The sequence below is a fragment of the Diaporthe batatas genome, assembly GCF_019321695.1.
Source record: "Diaporthe batatas strain CRI 302-4 chromosome Unknown Contig00003, whole genome shotgun sequence".
NCBI classification, from domain to species: Eukaryota; Fungi; Ascomycota; class Sordariomycetes; order Diaporthales; family Diaporthaceae; genus Diaporthe; species Diaporthe batatas.
The window spans coordinates 2,549,725-2,563,480 of NW_025408550.1; the positions used below are offsets into that span (position 1 = coordinate 2,549,725).

General features: G+C 57.1%; 3 protein-coding genes across 3 annotated transcripts; 1 reads left to right on the forward strand and 2 right to left on the reverse strand.

Moving 5' to 3' along the window:
• Nucleotides 1-327: 327 nt before the first annotated feature.
• KVR01_002293 (uncharacterized protein) lies at nucleotides 328-4,300 on the reverse strand. Its single transcript, XM_044785417.1, has 3 exons — nucleotides 1,893-4,300; nucleotides 1,530-1,804; nucleotides 328-1,463 (listed from the first exon to the last, which is right to left on the reverse strand). The coding sequence occupies exons 1-3, from the start codon at nucleotides 3,769-3,771 to the stop codon at nucleotides 711-713; spliced, it is 2,907 nt and encodes a 968-aa protein (XP_044647308.1). The 5' UTR covers nucleotides 3,772-4,300; the 3' UTR covers nucleotides 328-710.
• A 4,546-nt stretch (nucleotides 4,301-8,846) lies between these two features.
• On the forward strand, nucleotides 8,847-11,231 carry KVR01_002911 (uncharacterized protein). The gene is made up of 2 exons (XM_044783518.1): nucleotides 8,847-9,639; nucleotides 9,992-11,231. The coding sequence occupies exons 1-2, from the start codon at nucleotides 9,525-9,527 to the stop codon at nucleotides 10,900-10,902; spliced, it is 1,026 nt and encodes a 341-aa protein (XP_044647926.1). The 5' UTR covers nucleotides 8,847-9,524; the 3' UTR covers nucleotides 10,903-11,231.
• Nucleotides 11,232-11,970: 739 nt separating this feature from the next.
• KVR01_003711 (uncharacterized protein) lies at nucleotides 11,971-13,660 on the reverse strand. Its single transcript, XM_044789870.1, has 7 exons — nucleotides 13,265-13,660; nucleotides 13,116-13,147; nucleotides 13,028-13,043; nucleotides 12,797-12,884; nucleotides 12,596-12,658; nucleotides 12,492-12,537; nucleotides 11,971-12,437 (listed from the first exon to the last, which is right to left on the reverse strand). Exons 1-7 carry the CDS (start codon nucleotides 13,369-13,371, stop codon nucleotides 12,370-12,372), a joined length of 420 nt encoding a protein of 139 aa, XP_044648726.1. The 5' UTR covers nucleotides 13,372-13,660; the 3' UTR covers nucleotides 11,971-12,369.
• Between the last annotated feature and the right edge of the window lie 96 nt (nucleotides 13,661-13,756).

Genomic DNA, 13,756 nt, shown 5'->3' on the forward strand with positions numbered 1-13,756 from the left:
TGATGTTGCTGGCAGGTGTGCTTCTATGTTGCTGGTGAGGCGGAGTAGGTCGTGTGATGTCTCAGCTCGCTGGGCTGTGATGACTGTGACTTTTGTTTGTCCAATTTCACTCACTCCAGAGCACACTCAAGCCCAGATCAGAGGCGGCCAAAAGAATACCTGGTTCGTATCTGGAAATTCAAGCAACAAGTAGGGGATTCTGTCGCGGTCTACCTCGATCTGGTGTAAGTTCTTCGCGACGCTAAGATTACATACTTAAGTACTCAGGCAAGTAGACCCACCCAAGCAGTTGTCGTCGGCTCGGCTCGGCAGTGAAGGCGCGGCACGCTGCGACTTCCTCTGCCTCCTATGCTGAATGTGTAATTGGCTGGTCACTGTGGCTCTGGGCCATGAGATAATCTTCGTGGTTCGTTGTGTTTTCCATAGTTCGAGGTCTTCGAATGTCTGGCTTGATTATTTGCAGTCCGGGTGCCACCGAGGTACTTCGTGGTATTCCCTGGCCCACCCGAGGCCGTTGGAATTTACTTCGACCACAATCAGCTATAAAACCAACCCCGTCCCATGAAACGCCAATGGTTATGTACAAATGCAGCAGTGGTATCTCGCAGATGAAAACAAGTCATCAAACACATATATACATCAGGGAAACGACGCCCGGGCCGCCAACACATCGCCCGAGGCAGGCAATTGCACCTCCCGACTGTTTCTCATTATGCCATCTTCTTCCTCTTGCTCGGCCTCCTGCTGGTCCCGTCGTGCCCATCCACGAAGTGATTCTTCTCTATCTGGTGTTGCCTCAGGTTGTCCGGCCGGTTCTTGTACGCGCTCTTGCATCCCGGGTACGGGCAGCTGTAGATCTTGGGCGGCCCCATCGCGTGCTGCGTCTTCTTGTGCTTGGCCATGGAGCCGTGGAACCACTTGGGATCTCCCTTTGGACGGTAGCCACACAGGTCGCAGCACGCGTCCGCCAGTTCTTGCTTCTGCGCCGGAGGCGAGGTGGGCGAGATCGGCGTCTGCAGGGCATTCTTGACAGCGAAGGTGGACCCGGACGGGCTTGCTGTGTTGGACGGCGCTGTGTTTTCTCCGGGGGGCGTGGAGCTGCACGCAGGCCCCTTCACATCTGCCGCCTTCGACGTTCCTTCTTGTTCGACGCTCAACAGTGGCTGCGTCTCAATGTCCACGTCCATGTCCACAATGAAGTCATCCGTCAGACTCGGTGTAAGGGAGCCGAAAATACAGTCGAACAGGGCGTCGTCGTCGGTTTCTGGTTCGGAAAGTTCCACAGTGTCAGGCGGGGCAGCATCCAGCTCCACGATGAGCGCCTCGCTGAGTGCCATGCTCAGATTGTAATAGTGCTGCCGTCGCGGCGCCTCCGGGCTGCTGTCAAGCTCGTAGATAGGATCACAAAGGCTGCGGACCAGGGGAACATAGTCGTCAAAATACTGGACGGGGACGATGCAACTCTGTTGTCTTGATGTCAGAAACCTTCCTCGTCGACGAGATCGGGATGGGAGACAAGAACAACTCACCTGTCCAGCTTGAAGGGCCTCTAGCTCAAACCGACGGGTTGAGAGTATTAGGCCACCGCTGATATTCTGGTTCACATTGCTCAACTCAGCAATCAGCCCATCCACATTGTGAAACTCGTTAACAAGGATGCTCAATGCGTTGATCAGGCCAGCGATGTTCTCGGCAACTGGGGTGCCCGTTTGCGAATTGGCGGATCCATCCTGTAGATGCTTTGCGCAAAGATCAGCGGCTAACGCCTCGGGCGAGGCGCTCAGTACCGCAGAGATCTCCAGTTCTACTCGACATTCAATCATCAGCCACTGTCTTTACAGCTTTCGTTGCGCCGAGAAGAAATTGTGCCGCTTAAGGATTCCAATACATACCATCCAAAAAGTGCAGTGCCGTCGTCACCAGAGGATCAGGAACTTCGGCGTGACTGGCAAACGAGTTTGTTGCACGCTCCTTGCCCTTCAGACTGCGAGGCCATGCCGTGCGTCCGACCTGAGCGGCCTTGAGCGACTGGCATTGCTCCAGAGTCATGTCACCTGGCTGCCAAATCGTCTGTACCACTTGCCGATAAAACGATTGGTTCTCGGGCGTGAACCACGTCGAGTAAAGTAAAGATTGCGTGTAAAAGTCGCCGGATCGTCGCGTCGCGTCGTCTCCATAGACCACAAGGGCGAAACTGTAGATAACATGAACCAAGCATAGAGTGTCCAATGGTGACGCTGATGGGCGGGACTCAAGAATGCCGCGGAGACTCGAGAAGCCTCTTTGTGCGATTGTCTTAGCTGACAATAATTTGAGTTGATCGGCTAAGGGGTTGTTCTGGACGTGCCGAATCTTGTCCGCGGAGGAGACTATGTGCTCCTGCAGAGCATCCCACGCGGAAGCAACAAGGCACTTTGTCCCGGACTCGACGGCACCTGGACCTTGGGCCTCTGTCGAGTGTGGAGCTGGTTGTTCTGTGTTATCCTCCTCGAGCACAAAATCTTGCGGGTAGGACAATTTGGCGGGATCGGTGTCGAATGAGAAGAATTCACCAGAAGAGAGCTCAGGCATGACAGGCATGTCTGCCTCAAGTTCTGGCAGCTCGGGAAGCATGCCCAGTGGGTCAGAGGGGCATTGCTTTGGGAAACCGTTGAAGTCATGTTCCGGGCACATGTCGACGGGGCTGATGAGACCCGTTGACGGCGTGGTCAAGTTCGTCTCGAAGCCAGACCACGCGGTGGACGGTGTACTCCATAACGAGGAAGCCGTTGTGATGGAGCTGATGTTGCTGACATTGCTCATCGTGCTTGTTGTGGACCTAACCGAGGAGCTGGGTGAGAGATGCTTGCTTCTCGAAGCCGAAACCGGGCGCAGACCCTGTTGGCTGTAAGGGGGGTCTTGTGGAGGCCCTTGTGAAGCCGGCTGTCCTGTAGGTACGCCTTCGTAAGTTGGATCGGGAGCGCGGGCTTCGTTCCTCGTTTGCGAGACATCCCAGACCGCGGGTTGCCACTGCATCGGCGCCTGCGACGGTACCATGGTGGAGTCCAGTTCCGGGAGCATCAAGGCCTGAGGGTCGACGATAGGGACGGCATCCGCCGGGGCAGGCAGGGCCACTACCTCAGTGGAATCTATTTCCAGGATCTCTGTAGACGATAGTTCTGGCTCAGCCGGCGGATCGAAGCTCAGTGACTCGAGATAGCTCGGTGGCGCCAACGCCGTGGTGTCGTCGATATCGAACTCGAGCTCCGGGCCGCGTTTCGACTTGTGGCCCAGGGTCGAGAAGAAGCCTTTGGCCATTGAGAGCATCCTCCGTCTCCTGGAAGGGTGGCTGATACACCGTCTACATGTCGCATCGTCGAAGTGTTCGACCCGCATGTGATCATAGCACCAGTACTCGCGGGTGGGCAGCTGAGGGCATGAGGCGAGGTGCTTCAGCATGCTCTCGTGGTCGGGCAGCTGTTTCCTGCATCTTATCAGAGGGCAGGACAGCCTGTCGCTAGAGCTCATGAAGCGTGAGGCGTTGCGCTGCACAGCAGCCCATGCCAGGAACCGTGAGTAGGAACAATCGTCGCGGGAGGTTCCGCGGGTGACACAGGACAATGACACATCGGACGATGCATTCTTTGCCGTCGAGGTCGGGTCCGGGGATGAGGTCTGCGAGTGCTGAGATCGTGGGGATCGGGCCCATCGCAGGCGGTCCACGGCGGCAAGCGAAGGCAGACGTGCATCGGATGGGCCTACGAAGGGCCCGTCCTTCTTTTCCGACCCCATGGTCGAGCGTTGAACAATGCGAGCGATGCTTCTATACTCTGTCCCGTACGCAGGCCGGAGGCGGGTGCGGAGGCGGAGGCGGAAGAGCAGTGAACCTTTTTCGCGGTATCTCGTATAGCTGCCCGGCTCAGAACGAGTCTTCTGAGAGCGTGAAGACGGGTCAAAGAGGCACTTCACGTCTAGGCCATGTTTGTGAGATGGGGGTGAAGGTCAAATGGATGAGGCTCCAGAAGTCGGGGGCCAGGCGAGGAGCCGACAGAGCAGGCAAGCGTGTGCGGTTCCTGTACCTGTTCCTGTGGGTGTGGGTGTGTGTGTGTGTGCGCGCGTGAGTGTACCTGTGGGTGTATGCGTGTGTCCTGTCCTACAGTAGCCTACTAATTCCTAGGTAGGACTTCGGAGTGCGGGCAGCAATGTAGGACACGAGACTACGGTCCAGGACAGTACCACCCCAGCTGCACCCTAGCGCGTGGTAGGGCGCCCGTCCTTCTTTGCAAAGACTCTCCAGCAGGAGGATTCTGTCTTTTGCAAGTCACCAGCCTGCCTTACTGCGACCACAGGCGTGCAATGGCTGCTGTTTGGCTGAGAGGGGACTACTGTCCGGCTGCCTCGTCTGCTCGTGAGCTGGCCCAGTGCGGACAGGCGGACAGGCAGGATGCAGGTCTCATTCATCAGCCAGTGGAGGATGGCGGGGTTTAGTCGGCAAGGCAGATTCGACCGGCAGCGTCTGAAGAGCCGGAGAGCCCAATTGCTGGAGCCAAGCTAGACTACTTCCTCTCGCGTAGCACAAGGTGGTCTTACTCGTCTGCAGACAGCTCAGACAGCAGTTGGGCAAGGTTGCAGCACGGAAGCTCGGCGTGGCAGGCGTGGGCAGCACAGTACCCATACAACACTTGGCTGGACACCACCTTTACTGCAGGTAAGACGGTAAGTAACGTTGTTGTTGCTGTCGTCGTCAAGAGAGGCAGCATGGCTGACCGGCCGGTAGGGCTGATGGGCAGCTTTGACTCTGAACTGTGCGCGTACCATACGGGACTGCGCGGGGGTAGGGCACACAGATGTGAGGACTTCCGGTAGGACTTGAAGACCCGGCTCCCATTCCACACTGTGTAAGCAGAGCCACTGCATTGCGCGAAGCCGAGAAAGAAGGGTTGGTCGGCTTCGGCCTCAACTTTCGTCAGCCTCTGTCTCATGCAAGGGACCGGGTCAAGGCGTCTCACCAGCCGTACCAAGGCCCTGCGTGGCAACAGTCGACCTCGAAAATACACGAGAGCCCAGGAGATCCGAAGGTGGTTCTCTGGACCAAGATGTCGCCATCTCTCGGCCAAGAGCCGTGGCACTGACAACTGCAGTAACACCCTGGTCGCGGACTCGTTGTCGTCCCGTAAACAGCCACGACCCGGAACAGTAGCTGGCCATGTAAGATGTTCGTCCAGACTCATTTGTCCGTTCATCAGGCTGTGACGGTTGCCGCGACATACAGTACCACTGACCTCATTGACGATCGCCACATCATGACACCGGCCCTGCTGCGGCTCAATGCGAATACGCGCCTGGCGGGCGGTTGAGGTGGCGTCGAACATCATCCCCTGAAGCCTCCGGCCGGCCGAGTGCTGGCGGACCTCTCTACCTGGCACGGCCCCGTCATGCTTTCTCGATCGACGACAGCCAAATTATTCCATCCACGGCGTTTCTGGCAAGCAGCTCCACGAGACCGCGGCCCGGGACTAGAAAACTCTAGTCCATCCCCACAAACCTCCACAACCTCAAGACAGCCCGTGGGTGCAGCCTAACCAATTCTGCACAAGGCGGGCCAGAGGCCGCAGGCATCATCATTGCCAGTATGTCGGTGCGATATAGGCACGCTGGTCGGCTGGTCCCCGTACCCCGGGCCATTGCACGCAGAGCCGCAGCGGTGGGGCACAGAGGCCTCGCCCGAGACGGCCTCTTGCGTTTCGTCTTGAGGAGCCCACCAGCCTGCAAGCTCGAGGGCAATCAATCAATTTGTTTGTCCCCGCGCCTACTCAGTCTCCCGTAGAGATAGATACACCGGCAGAGTTTGTCCAGCCGATGGCCCACGGACGTGCCAGGATAAGCCCCGGCCGGCCGGATGGGTCTCACCTCTTGCCTTCCCAAACGGCTCAAAGTTGCTACAGTGGTTGGAGTTTCCATTGCGGTAGACTACTTTGTGTAAATTGGCACATCAGACGGCACATGACCGGCAGTTGGTTCATCTGGGAGCTGTCTGGCCAGCCACGGTCGGGTTGAACCATGGGCTCCGATAGCCTTGCTGGCGTCATTGGCGGCCTCGTTCTAATTTGCTGCATCTGGTATCCGAACGACAGATGGATTTACCAAGCTTTGCATGAGAGAGGCCCATGATCGCTGCTTCGGGCAGTGCTTGCACAAATATACTGCCTTTAGCCCAGCTGAAGGTGAGGGACGTTTGATTGATGACATCCGATTAATGACATGTGCGAGTCTGGTACATCGGCTCAAAGGCAGCACAGGTGGGATTCCGAAGTCCGTAGCCCCGTGGCATCCGCCTCGAAGTCAGTAAGAGAGGTGAGAATCATAATTTGACTCTGCGGTTGAAATTACCGCTGATGGAATGACCCCGGGCTGATCGCAGCAAGCGGGGTCTCCCACGAGCGATTGACGACGGCGATCACATGAGCGGCACGACGGGGTCCGGCTGGCTGGGGGGCCGTCGAGTCCTTGTTGTGATGCGATAGCTGTCACGAGAGCATTCGAGCTATCAGCAGCAGCAATCAACATGGTGATGCCCCGTATTTGTGCACTACACCGCCGGTGTCCACCCTATGAGTGCCGGTTTCTTTACTAGATCTGCAGCCCAGGCCCCAAAGAGTTCTGGGGATCTGCAAACGGCTTTATGCGAAACAGGCGAGAAGTCTGAGTGGGTGGTTCCGGGTTAGCAGCGGCGGGAGGAGTTGTTTCAACCTTATGCAACCCCCGTTCCGCCAGTTCTGCAGTGGGTGGCATGGTTGGACCGCTGGGGACTTGGCTTGTCGCGCTTCTTGGGAATCCCAGCCAGCCAGCCCGCCAGCGTGTGGGCCGGAGAATCCAGCACGACTACCCAACTACCTAGGTAGACGGCATCGGCTGTCACCGTCGCCGGCCGAGGCCCCACGGCACGAGCAGGCAGCCCGTGATGGACTCGTTCATGGCCCACGACGCCCGCATGCTTCGTGCTTGAACTCTGGCGGCGCACAGGAGGAGCCCGGCGGGTGGGCTGAACGCATGATAAGCTTTGGAGAGCGTCGTAGTCGGGACACTGGGCAACGTCATGGCCGCGTGGGGCAGAGCAGAGGTGGACGAACAGTCGTTGGGGGATCCGTCCGATGAGGGCAACTCTGAAATCTGCCGCAGGAAACGACCCCGAAGTGGATATTTTGCTGCACACTCTGACACTAGCGGCTGGTGGCTGCAACAAGTCGATGGGCGAGACCCAGGCCGGCGGCACCCCGAGGCGTCGACACAGCAGCAAGTCACGCCAGTCGTGGTGTCAGTCCAAGCCGGCGCCTGCCATTTGAGCAGGTTCTCGGGCATGTACGGAGTAGCGTCAGAATCAGCCGCATCTGCCAGTTGGAAAAACCTTCACATGATGCTTTCATCGCGGATGCCGGGATCCAGCCAGCCAGCCAGCCAGCCAGCCAGCCAGTCCGCCTTCCGGGCAACAGCAGCTGGCTGCACCAGAGCCAGGCCCACGCCATTGACTCCTTGGTGCGAGCGAGGCCTGCAAGCTAGAAGGGGCTGGGAAGGCTAATAGACAAGAGGCGAGAGAAAAGACATGGTCATGTTTGAGCATGGCGTCGACGCTGAGGGTTAATAGCAGCTGTCATGATGAAGCTGGGTTGCCAGACAAGCCAGGGTCTGGGGTAAGGGTGTGTGGGAGGTGTGGGAGGTGTGGGGGCGTGTGGGGGGGTGTGGATGCAGGGAGCAGCTTGGTAGGGCCGGAGTCAGCACAAACAACGATCTGCCTGTGCTCTGGGGGGCCAGTCCCAGACGACGGATTGTAATGGGACAGGCTTGGGTCCACCGAGCCGATCTCAGATGACCGACAAAACGGAATGGCTGGACTGGGCTCGCCTGGGTTGGACCGGGGTGAGGGACTGGACAGGCGAATGGCTGCGCAGCTCCCACTCGCCCAGCATCGTCGAGTCGGGCCCGTCGAGCAGTTTTTTCCTTGCATTCTTGCATTCTTGCAAGACGGCTGCATCGTGTTGGCCGTGTTGGTCGTCGTGGGTGCCACCAGATGGGGGACACTACGGAGCCCCCTGGTCAGCAGCCGCCGGGCATTGGCTCGAGCCTGACAGGCCACAATGCGTGACCGTCTTATCAGAATCCATCTTGGGAAGAAGTTTTTTTTTTCTTCCGCCCGCCCTGCGTGGGACTGGACTGGGGCGGGCGACTGGGGACCGGGAGTGAGACCGGGGGTGGAAGGATGGGCGGCCAATGTACGGAGTACATCATAGGGGATCTCGTGTGGTGCTTTGCCTGCAAGCAACATGGATTTGAGATGATGGGTAGTGTGGATCGATCCTTTCCTGACAGGCTTCATGCCCTTCTGCCTTCCCGGCTTCCTGGCTTCCTGGCTTCCTGGGCCCGTCTGGTGTTTGGTGTCTGATCTCTGACAAGCCTGGGCCTAAGTATATAGAAGCAAGCAGTCCACATTCTGCTTCCAAATGTTTCTCCTGCCCACGCGTTGTGCACATGCCCAGGTGTCGATGGTCGGTCTCGAACGATACGCACCTCACCGAATTATCACCATCCCATCCCGTTGCACTCCCACGGAACGCGGGCACACACACATGAGATACGCATGCAGACACACGAGTAATCGCAGCAGCAGTACTAATTCTGATACTGGCGGCCAACCGTCCTGTCGTCATCTCCATATCTCTCTTATCTCATCCGTCGCAGCACTCCCGTTGGTCGGCACGAGCGCACGTCGGACTCTTGGCGGGTTGGAGCAACGCACGACACTGTGGTATCTGATACGGGCCTCTGATACGGACCAGCAGGAAGGACAGGAGGCACTCCCACATATGAGCACCCTCTCTCCTCTCCCCGGGCCTCCTGTTTCGACATTCCCGTCCTGCTCTCCTCGGATCCATCCAAGGCGGGACCAGAACCAAAATCCACTCGAAAATCACTGCAAAGGCGAAGGGGCCACCCACAAATCCTGACCCCGTGGGTCCCGCTTGCAGCAAATCCTCCAACAGGAAACAGACGCGCGGCTGTTCCGACCGACATAAGCCTGTCTTCCCCCAGGTCGACTGTTTCGGAGCCTGGCCTGCCCTTTTTATTCATGCAATCGGCTCTTCCTCACATATGAAGAGGCACTCCAGGTCGAATGTGACAGGCCTCGCTACTACCTTCTTGTTCACTGCATCACCATCCCGAATCGAAAAGGTGGCTGCCCAATATACGCTAGCCGGGCCCTGATAACAGCCTCCCTCTTCCGATCCACCCACGAGGCTATCTCCTAGTTATTCTCCGGCGTTGCACTCACACTCACCAGCTGGCGGGCGAGCTGCAGCCTCTGTTGTCCGTCGGGGACTAGTTTTTACCAAGGGAGCCTGTCCCGAGGGCCTGGGCCCCGCGCACTACCCCGTCAGCCGTCCACGGGTACCCTCTGTAGCAGAGACAAAGGATCCGTTCACCAATCACCGGCCATTGGCGAATGACATTGCGCCGTTGAGCCACGTTGGAGGCCGAAGAGCGTGGTGACCATGGCCACCTACACCCAGCTGCACCACTTCGAGCTCGACCTGAGCGCCGCTTGCTACCCAAATTCGATATCCGGCCGACTCAACGATGTCGTTCCTGTACTAAAGACAAGCACAGGTGAGCATCGCCCTCATTCCTTTTCGGGCCCCCGCCCCACTGTCCAATTCCCTTTCTGCTGTCGCGTGCTCCTTTGCTGTAAGAGCATTGGCTCTGCGGCATGTTGCGCATTGCATTGCATGGCGAGCGACCCCGTCAACGAGGACATCGCGGCCTTCCTAAGCCGGATCACGAAGCCGCCCCGTTAGCTGTGCCTCGGTACCCATGTCTTGCAGGGAATGAATTGGGACTTTTCCTTTTCGCACAACATTCGCACACCTCGCACCTGTCTGCCTGCACATGTTCCAACCCTTTTTCCGCTATTAAAACTTGCTTGGCCTTTCACTAGACACTTTATCTAACCTGTTGGCAGCCTTTTTCACATTTCTCAGGGCAAACCTCGCTCTGCAACCATCAGCCATGTCTAACGTCTCCACACCACTGCTTGAGCCCGTGGGCGTCAACCAGGGCCTCACCACGCAGAGCTCGCCCTCACCTCTGTCCAGGCATGTCACCCACGCCAACGAGGACTCATCACCACAACCGCAGGCCAACCTCGAAGACATCCCACCCCTGTCCCTGGACGTCCTCACCACCCGCAACGACAAGGTCGAGGCCCTCAAGCTCGTCGCCGACTCCATCGCCCAGCAGCGCCAGCGCGCCTCCCTGGGCCTCGTCTTCCACCCGCTGCTCCTCTCGGGGCTGGTCGCCTCCCTGGCCCTGACCTACCAGGTCGCCTGGGCCAGGAAGCCCCAGCCCCAGCGGGACCTGGGCGTCGCCCTGGCCCTCTTCTCGGGCGTCGTCATGGCCTACCTGCTGGCCATCCGCTACGCCACCTCGGGCTACATCCAGATCGCCGAGTCCCTGGGCTGGGACTGGCTCGTGTCGCCCGACACCGCCGACGAGGACGTCGTCATCGGCACCAGGTTCGGCTCCGAGCTCATCGGCGCGCTGTTCCTCAGGCTCGAGCCGACCAGCGGCCACCGGGGCAAGCGGAGGGGCACCCAGACCATGAGGGGCGGCAAGGGCGTCATCCGCGCCTGGACCACCAAGCTCAGGTACCGCGGCAAGGGCGTCGGCGCCGACATGCTCCAGGAGGCCGTGAGGGTCACCCGCGAGAGGTGCGGGAGGGACGCAGAGGTCGGCTTCGCCGCCGAGCATGCCAACAGCCAGATGGTGCTGCCCGAGATGTTCAACAAGCCCTTCCGCAACGGCGAGCGGAAGGCCGCCGGCGCCCTGGAGAAGGCGGTGGCCGAGTGGGAAGGCGGGAGGAGGAAGAGGTGAAAGGGGGTGGTTGCAGGATAAAACCCTTACCTCGAGTGTGTGCGGTTTAGAAAAACCGCATTTGGATCGGAACCGATCTCGCTCCTTTATTTTTAATCACATATGATACCACTTTCGCTTCTACGGCTGAGAAGATCGAAGATTTTGGCCCCGAGCCATTCATGGGATCTTTAGGCAGGCAGGACCGGACTGGGCTCTCGAGGGAGTTATTTATGATACCCCATTACTCTCTTTTCTTGGATATGGCGGGTTCTTGACCGCAAGCAGCGGGGTTTAGCGATCAGGTTGTCATTAGATTTAACGGAGTAATAAATCCTCTTTACCTTAAATTACTGAACGGAGCAAAGTGAAATGGATGGGAAGCACAGAGACTTGAGGCTGACACGAAAGCCCCATCACTGGGGCACTGTTTGTGGTGTTGAGGAAGTCATGATAGTCTCTTAAGACATTACCTATGTACATATGCGGGTAATCTCTCTGGCTTTTCTGCAGCATCTTTTGTTGATGTGTTCCAGCTTTGATTCTGTGTTTCTCAAGTTGTCTCTTTTACTCAGCAGGACACCTTGTTTGGGTTACTTGTGTATCAAAATCATTCGCTCCTCTCACAGAGAGAGGAGGTCTCTGATTACAGAGCCGCAAGTACTGTTGCCTAACATCCAACGGATGCTTTCCTAATAAAGGAGAGAAAGAGTGAATGTCCCAGAGCGTACATCCAACTCCTTTTGGTCAATAGGCCACACGTACGCAATCCCAGCACGTCCACATCTCAAAAAGCTGGTAAGGCTGAATTGTGGGCAATCTCTCAGCAGGCCTGTGCCACCTCACATAGAGTTGAGACTGTGTGCTAGTACGCAAGAGGCTAACTTTTGAGGCCCTATCTAACAGGATGTTGTCTGACTACAGAGGTTATTCATAGAGTGCTCAAGTGATGACAGGGATTTCTCTCAGGAGAATGAGATTTTAGGTATACGGGGTGAGTTTATCATAGAATTATACTGTGAGGTACCGCCGAGATCATGCCTTTACTATTGGCATGCTGAGCAGTGAGCGCTTAGCACAGCTCTTCCCTTATGTCGAACAGTATAGATTGGTTTTGAGTATGTACCTAGACGCGGGGAATGGTCGTACAGAAATAGTGTGGCTAAAGAAGTACGCGAAATGCAGAAAGTCACGATAACACCAAGCTCGCTTCCGTATCGAGACCCTCCAAAGCGACAACATGAACAACCATCGCCGCAGACCTGGTAAAGCTGACATGCCTAGCCTGGAAACAAATATCCCTTTAAACGCCGAACCCCTTTGGTCAAATGCAGCATACCCAGACAGCTTCTTTTGGTATTGGTATCACAGCAGAACAGACGAGACAGATCAGAAGCTCGGGGCTTTGTAGCATGAGCCCAGCCCGACGGTCACCTCAGGGAACCATCGACACGGAGTGCTGATCAGTAGGAAAGCCTTGCGCTGGTTTCAGCCATGGCGGGGAGCAGGGCCTCGTCGCGAGACCTTGTGCTTGGTTGATTTGTCGGTCTCGGGATCTGAACCTGCTGTCAGCAAAAATGAATACCCTCTCCCATGTTGGAAGCACGAACCAAATCCATAAATCGGTCGACCGATGCGCTTCAGGGAGTGGATGACCTATACCAGATGTCAGCTTTTTCGTGGGCCTAACCTCCTTGCATCGCCTGGGACATACATCATATACAGTCACGGTCTTGGCTTTCCTGTACTCAACGTATGTGACGCAGTCACGCAGAATCTAAAAGCGAGTCAGCACTTGGAAACGGGTAGCCCAGTATATGGCGCTTGGGAAGAAGGTTTCGAAAGAGAAGGAAGAGAGGGATAGAAGAGATGTGGGGGAGTGGAACAAGCTCAGGTGAGTTGAGTGGTCACTCACTATCTCGAGGCGGGCCTTCAGGGCCTCGCGAACGTCGTCGTAAATTTGTGCTGAGATTCGCTTGACGCCACCACGACGAGCCAACCGACTGCGAGGAGGTTGTCTGGTCAGCACATGGTATATCCATATCAGGTGGCTATGTCACCGCATGCGAAGAGCAAGAGCTTCATGATCAAACAAATGCGCTGAGTGAAGGCCTGTGATGGTGATAAAATACACATGTTGACTCACCGAATATCAGGACGGGCTGCACCACGGAAGACGCGTTAGTGAACCTGCTACCGTTGGGGGGATGAGTTCAAGGCCAGGACAGACGCACTAATTCCTTTGATGCTGTCCTTTGTGATTTTTCTGTTCGAGCAAGACAATTGGTAAGCGGCATCCAACGGTGCCTCAACGGCCGCGGGATCGTTGTGCAACGGGCGGCCGTTGTCGAGAGATGCGGCACGCCCCGTGGGGTGGACTCACCTGTGACGCTTGCCACCCTTGGCGCCCCAAATAGCCTTCCCAGAGACCGTGCCAGGACGATTTTTCAAGCCAGACGGGCCACCACGCTGGGGAATAGTGGGAGGCATCGTGGGCGGCGTGGGTGAAAGGTGAGGGCCTCAGACGTTGTGGTGTAGTGCGGTTGGGCCGGCAGGGTTAGGAGGAGGGTTGGAAACGGGTGGGAGGTTGAGGCTTCCCAAGATGCCGGCACCACCAAGACACCAAGAATATGGGGCGCCCAAGAAAGAGGCAGCCTGGCTGGGAGTGGCGGCCATAGGTTTGGGGGGATTGTGCCAAACTCCCCATGTTTTGACAAGCATACCTACGGCCGGCAGGGGGGCAGGGGTAACGATAAGATAAGCTTTACCCCTCCAAAATGAGGGCATTGCTCTACCTATAGTATGCTCATCAACGCGATGCGACATGAAAACTTTGGGGAAACCACGGCTGAAATATGGGAAATGAAACAAGGAT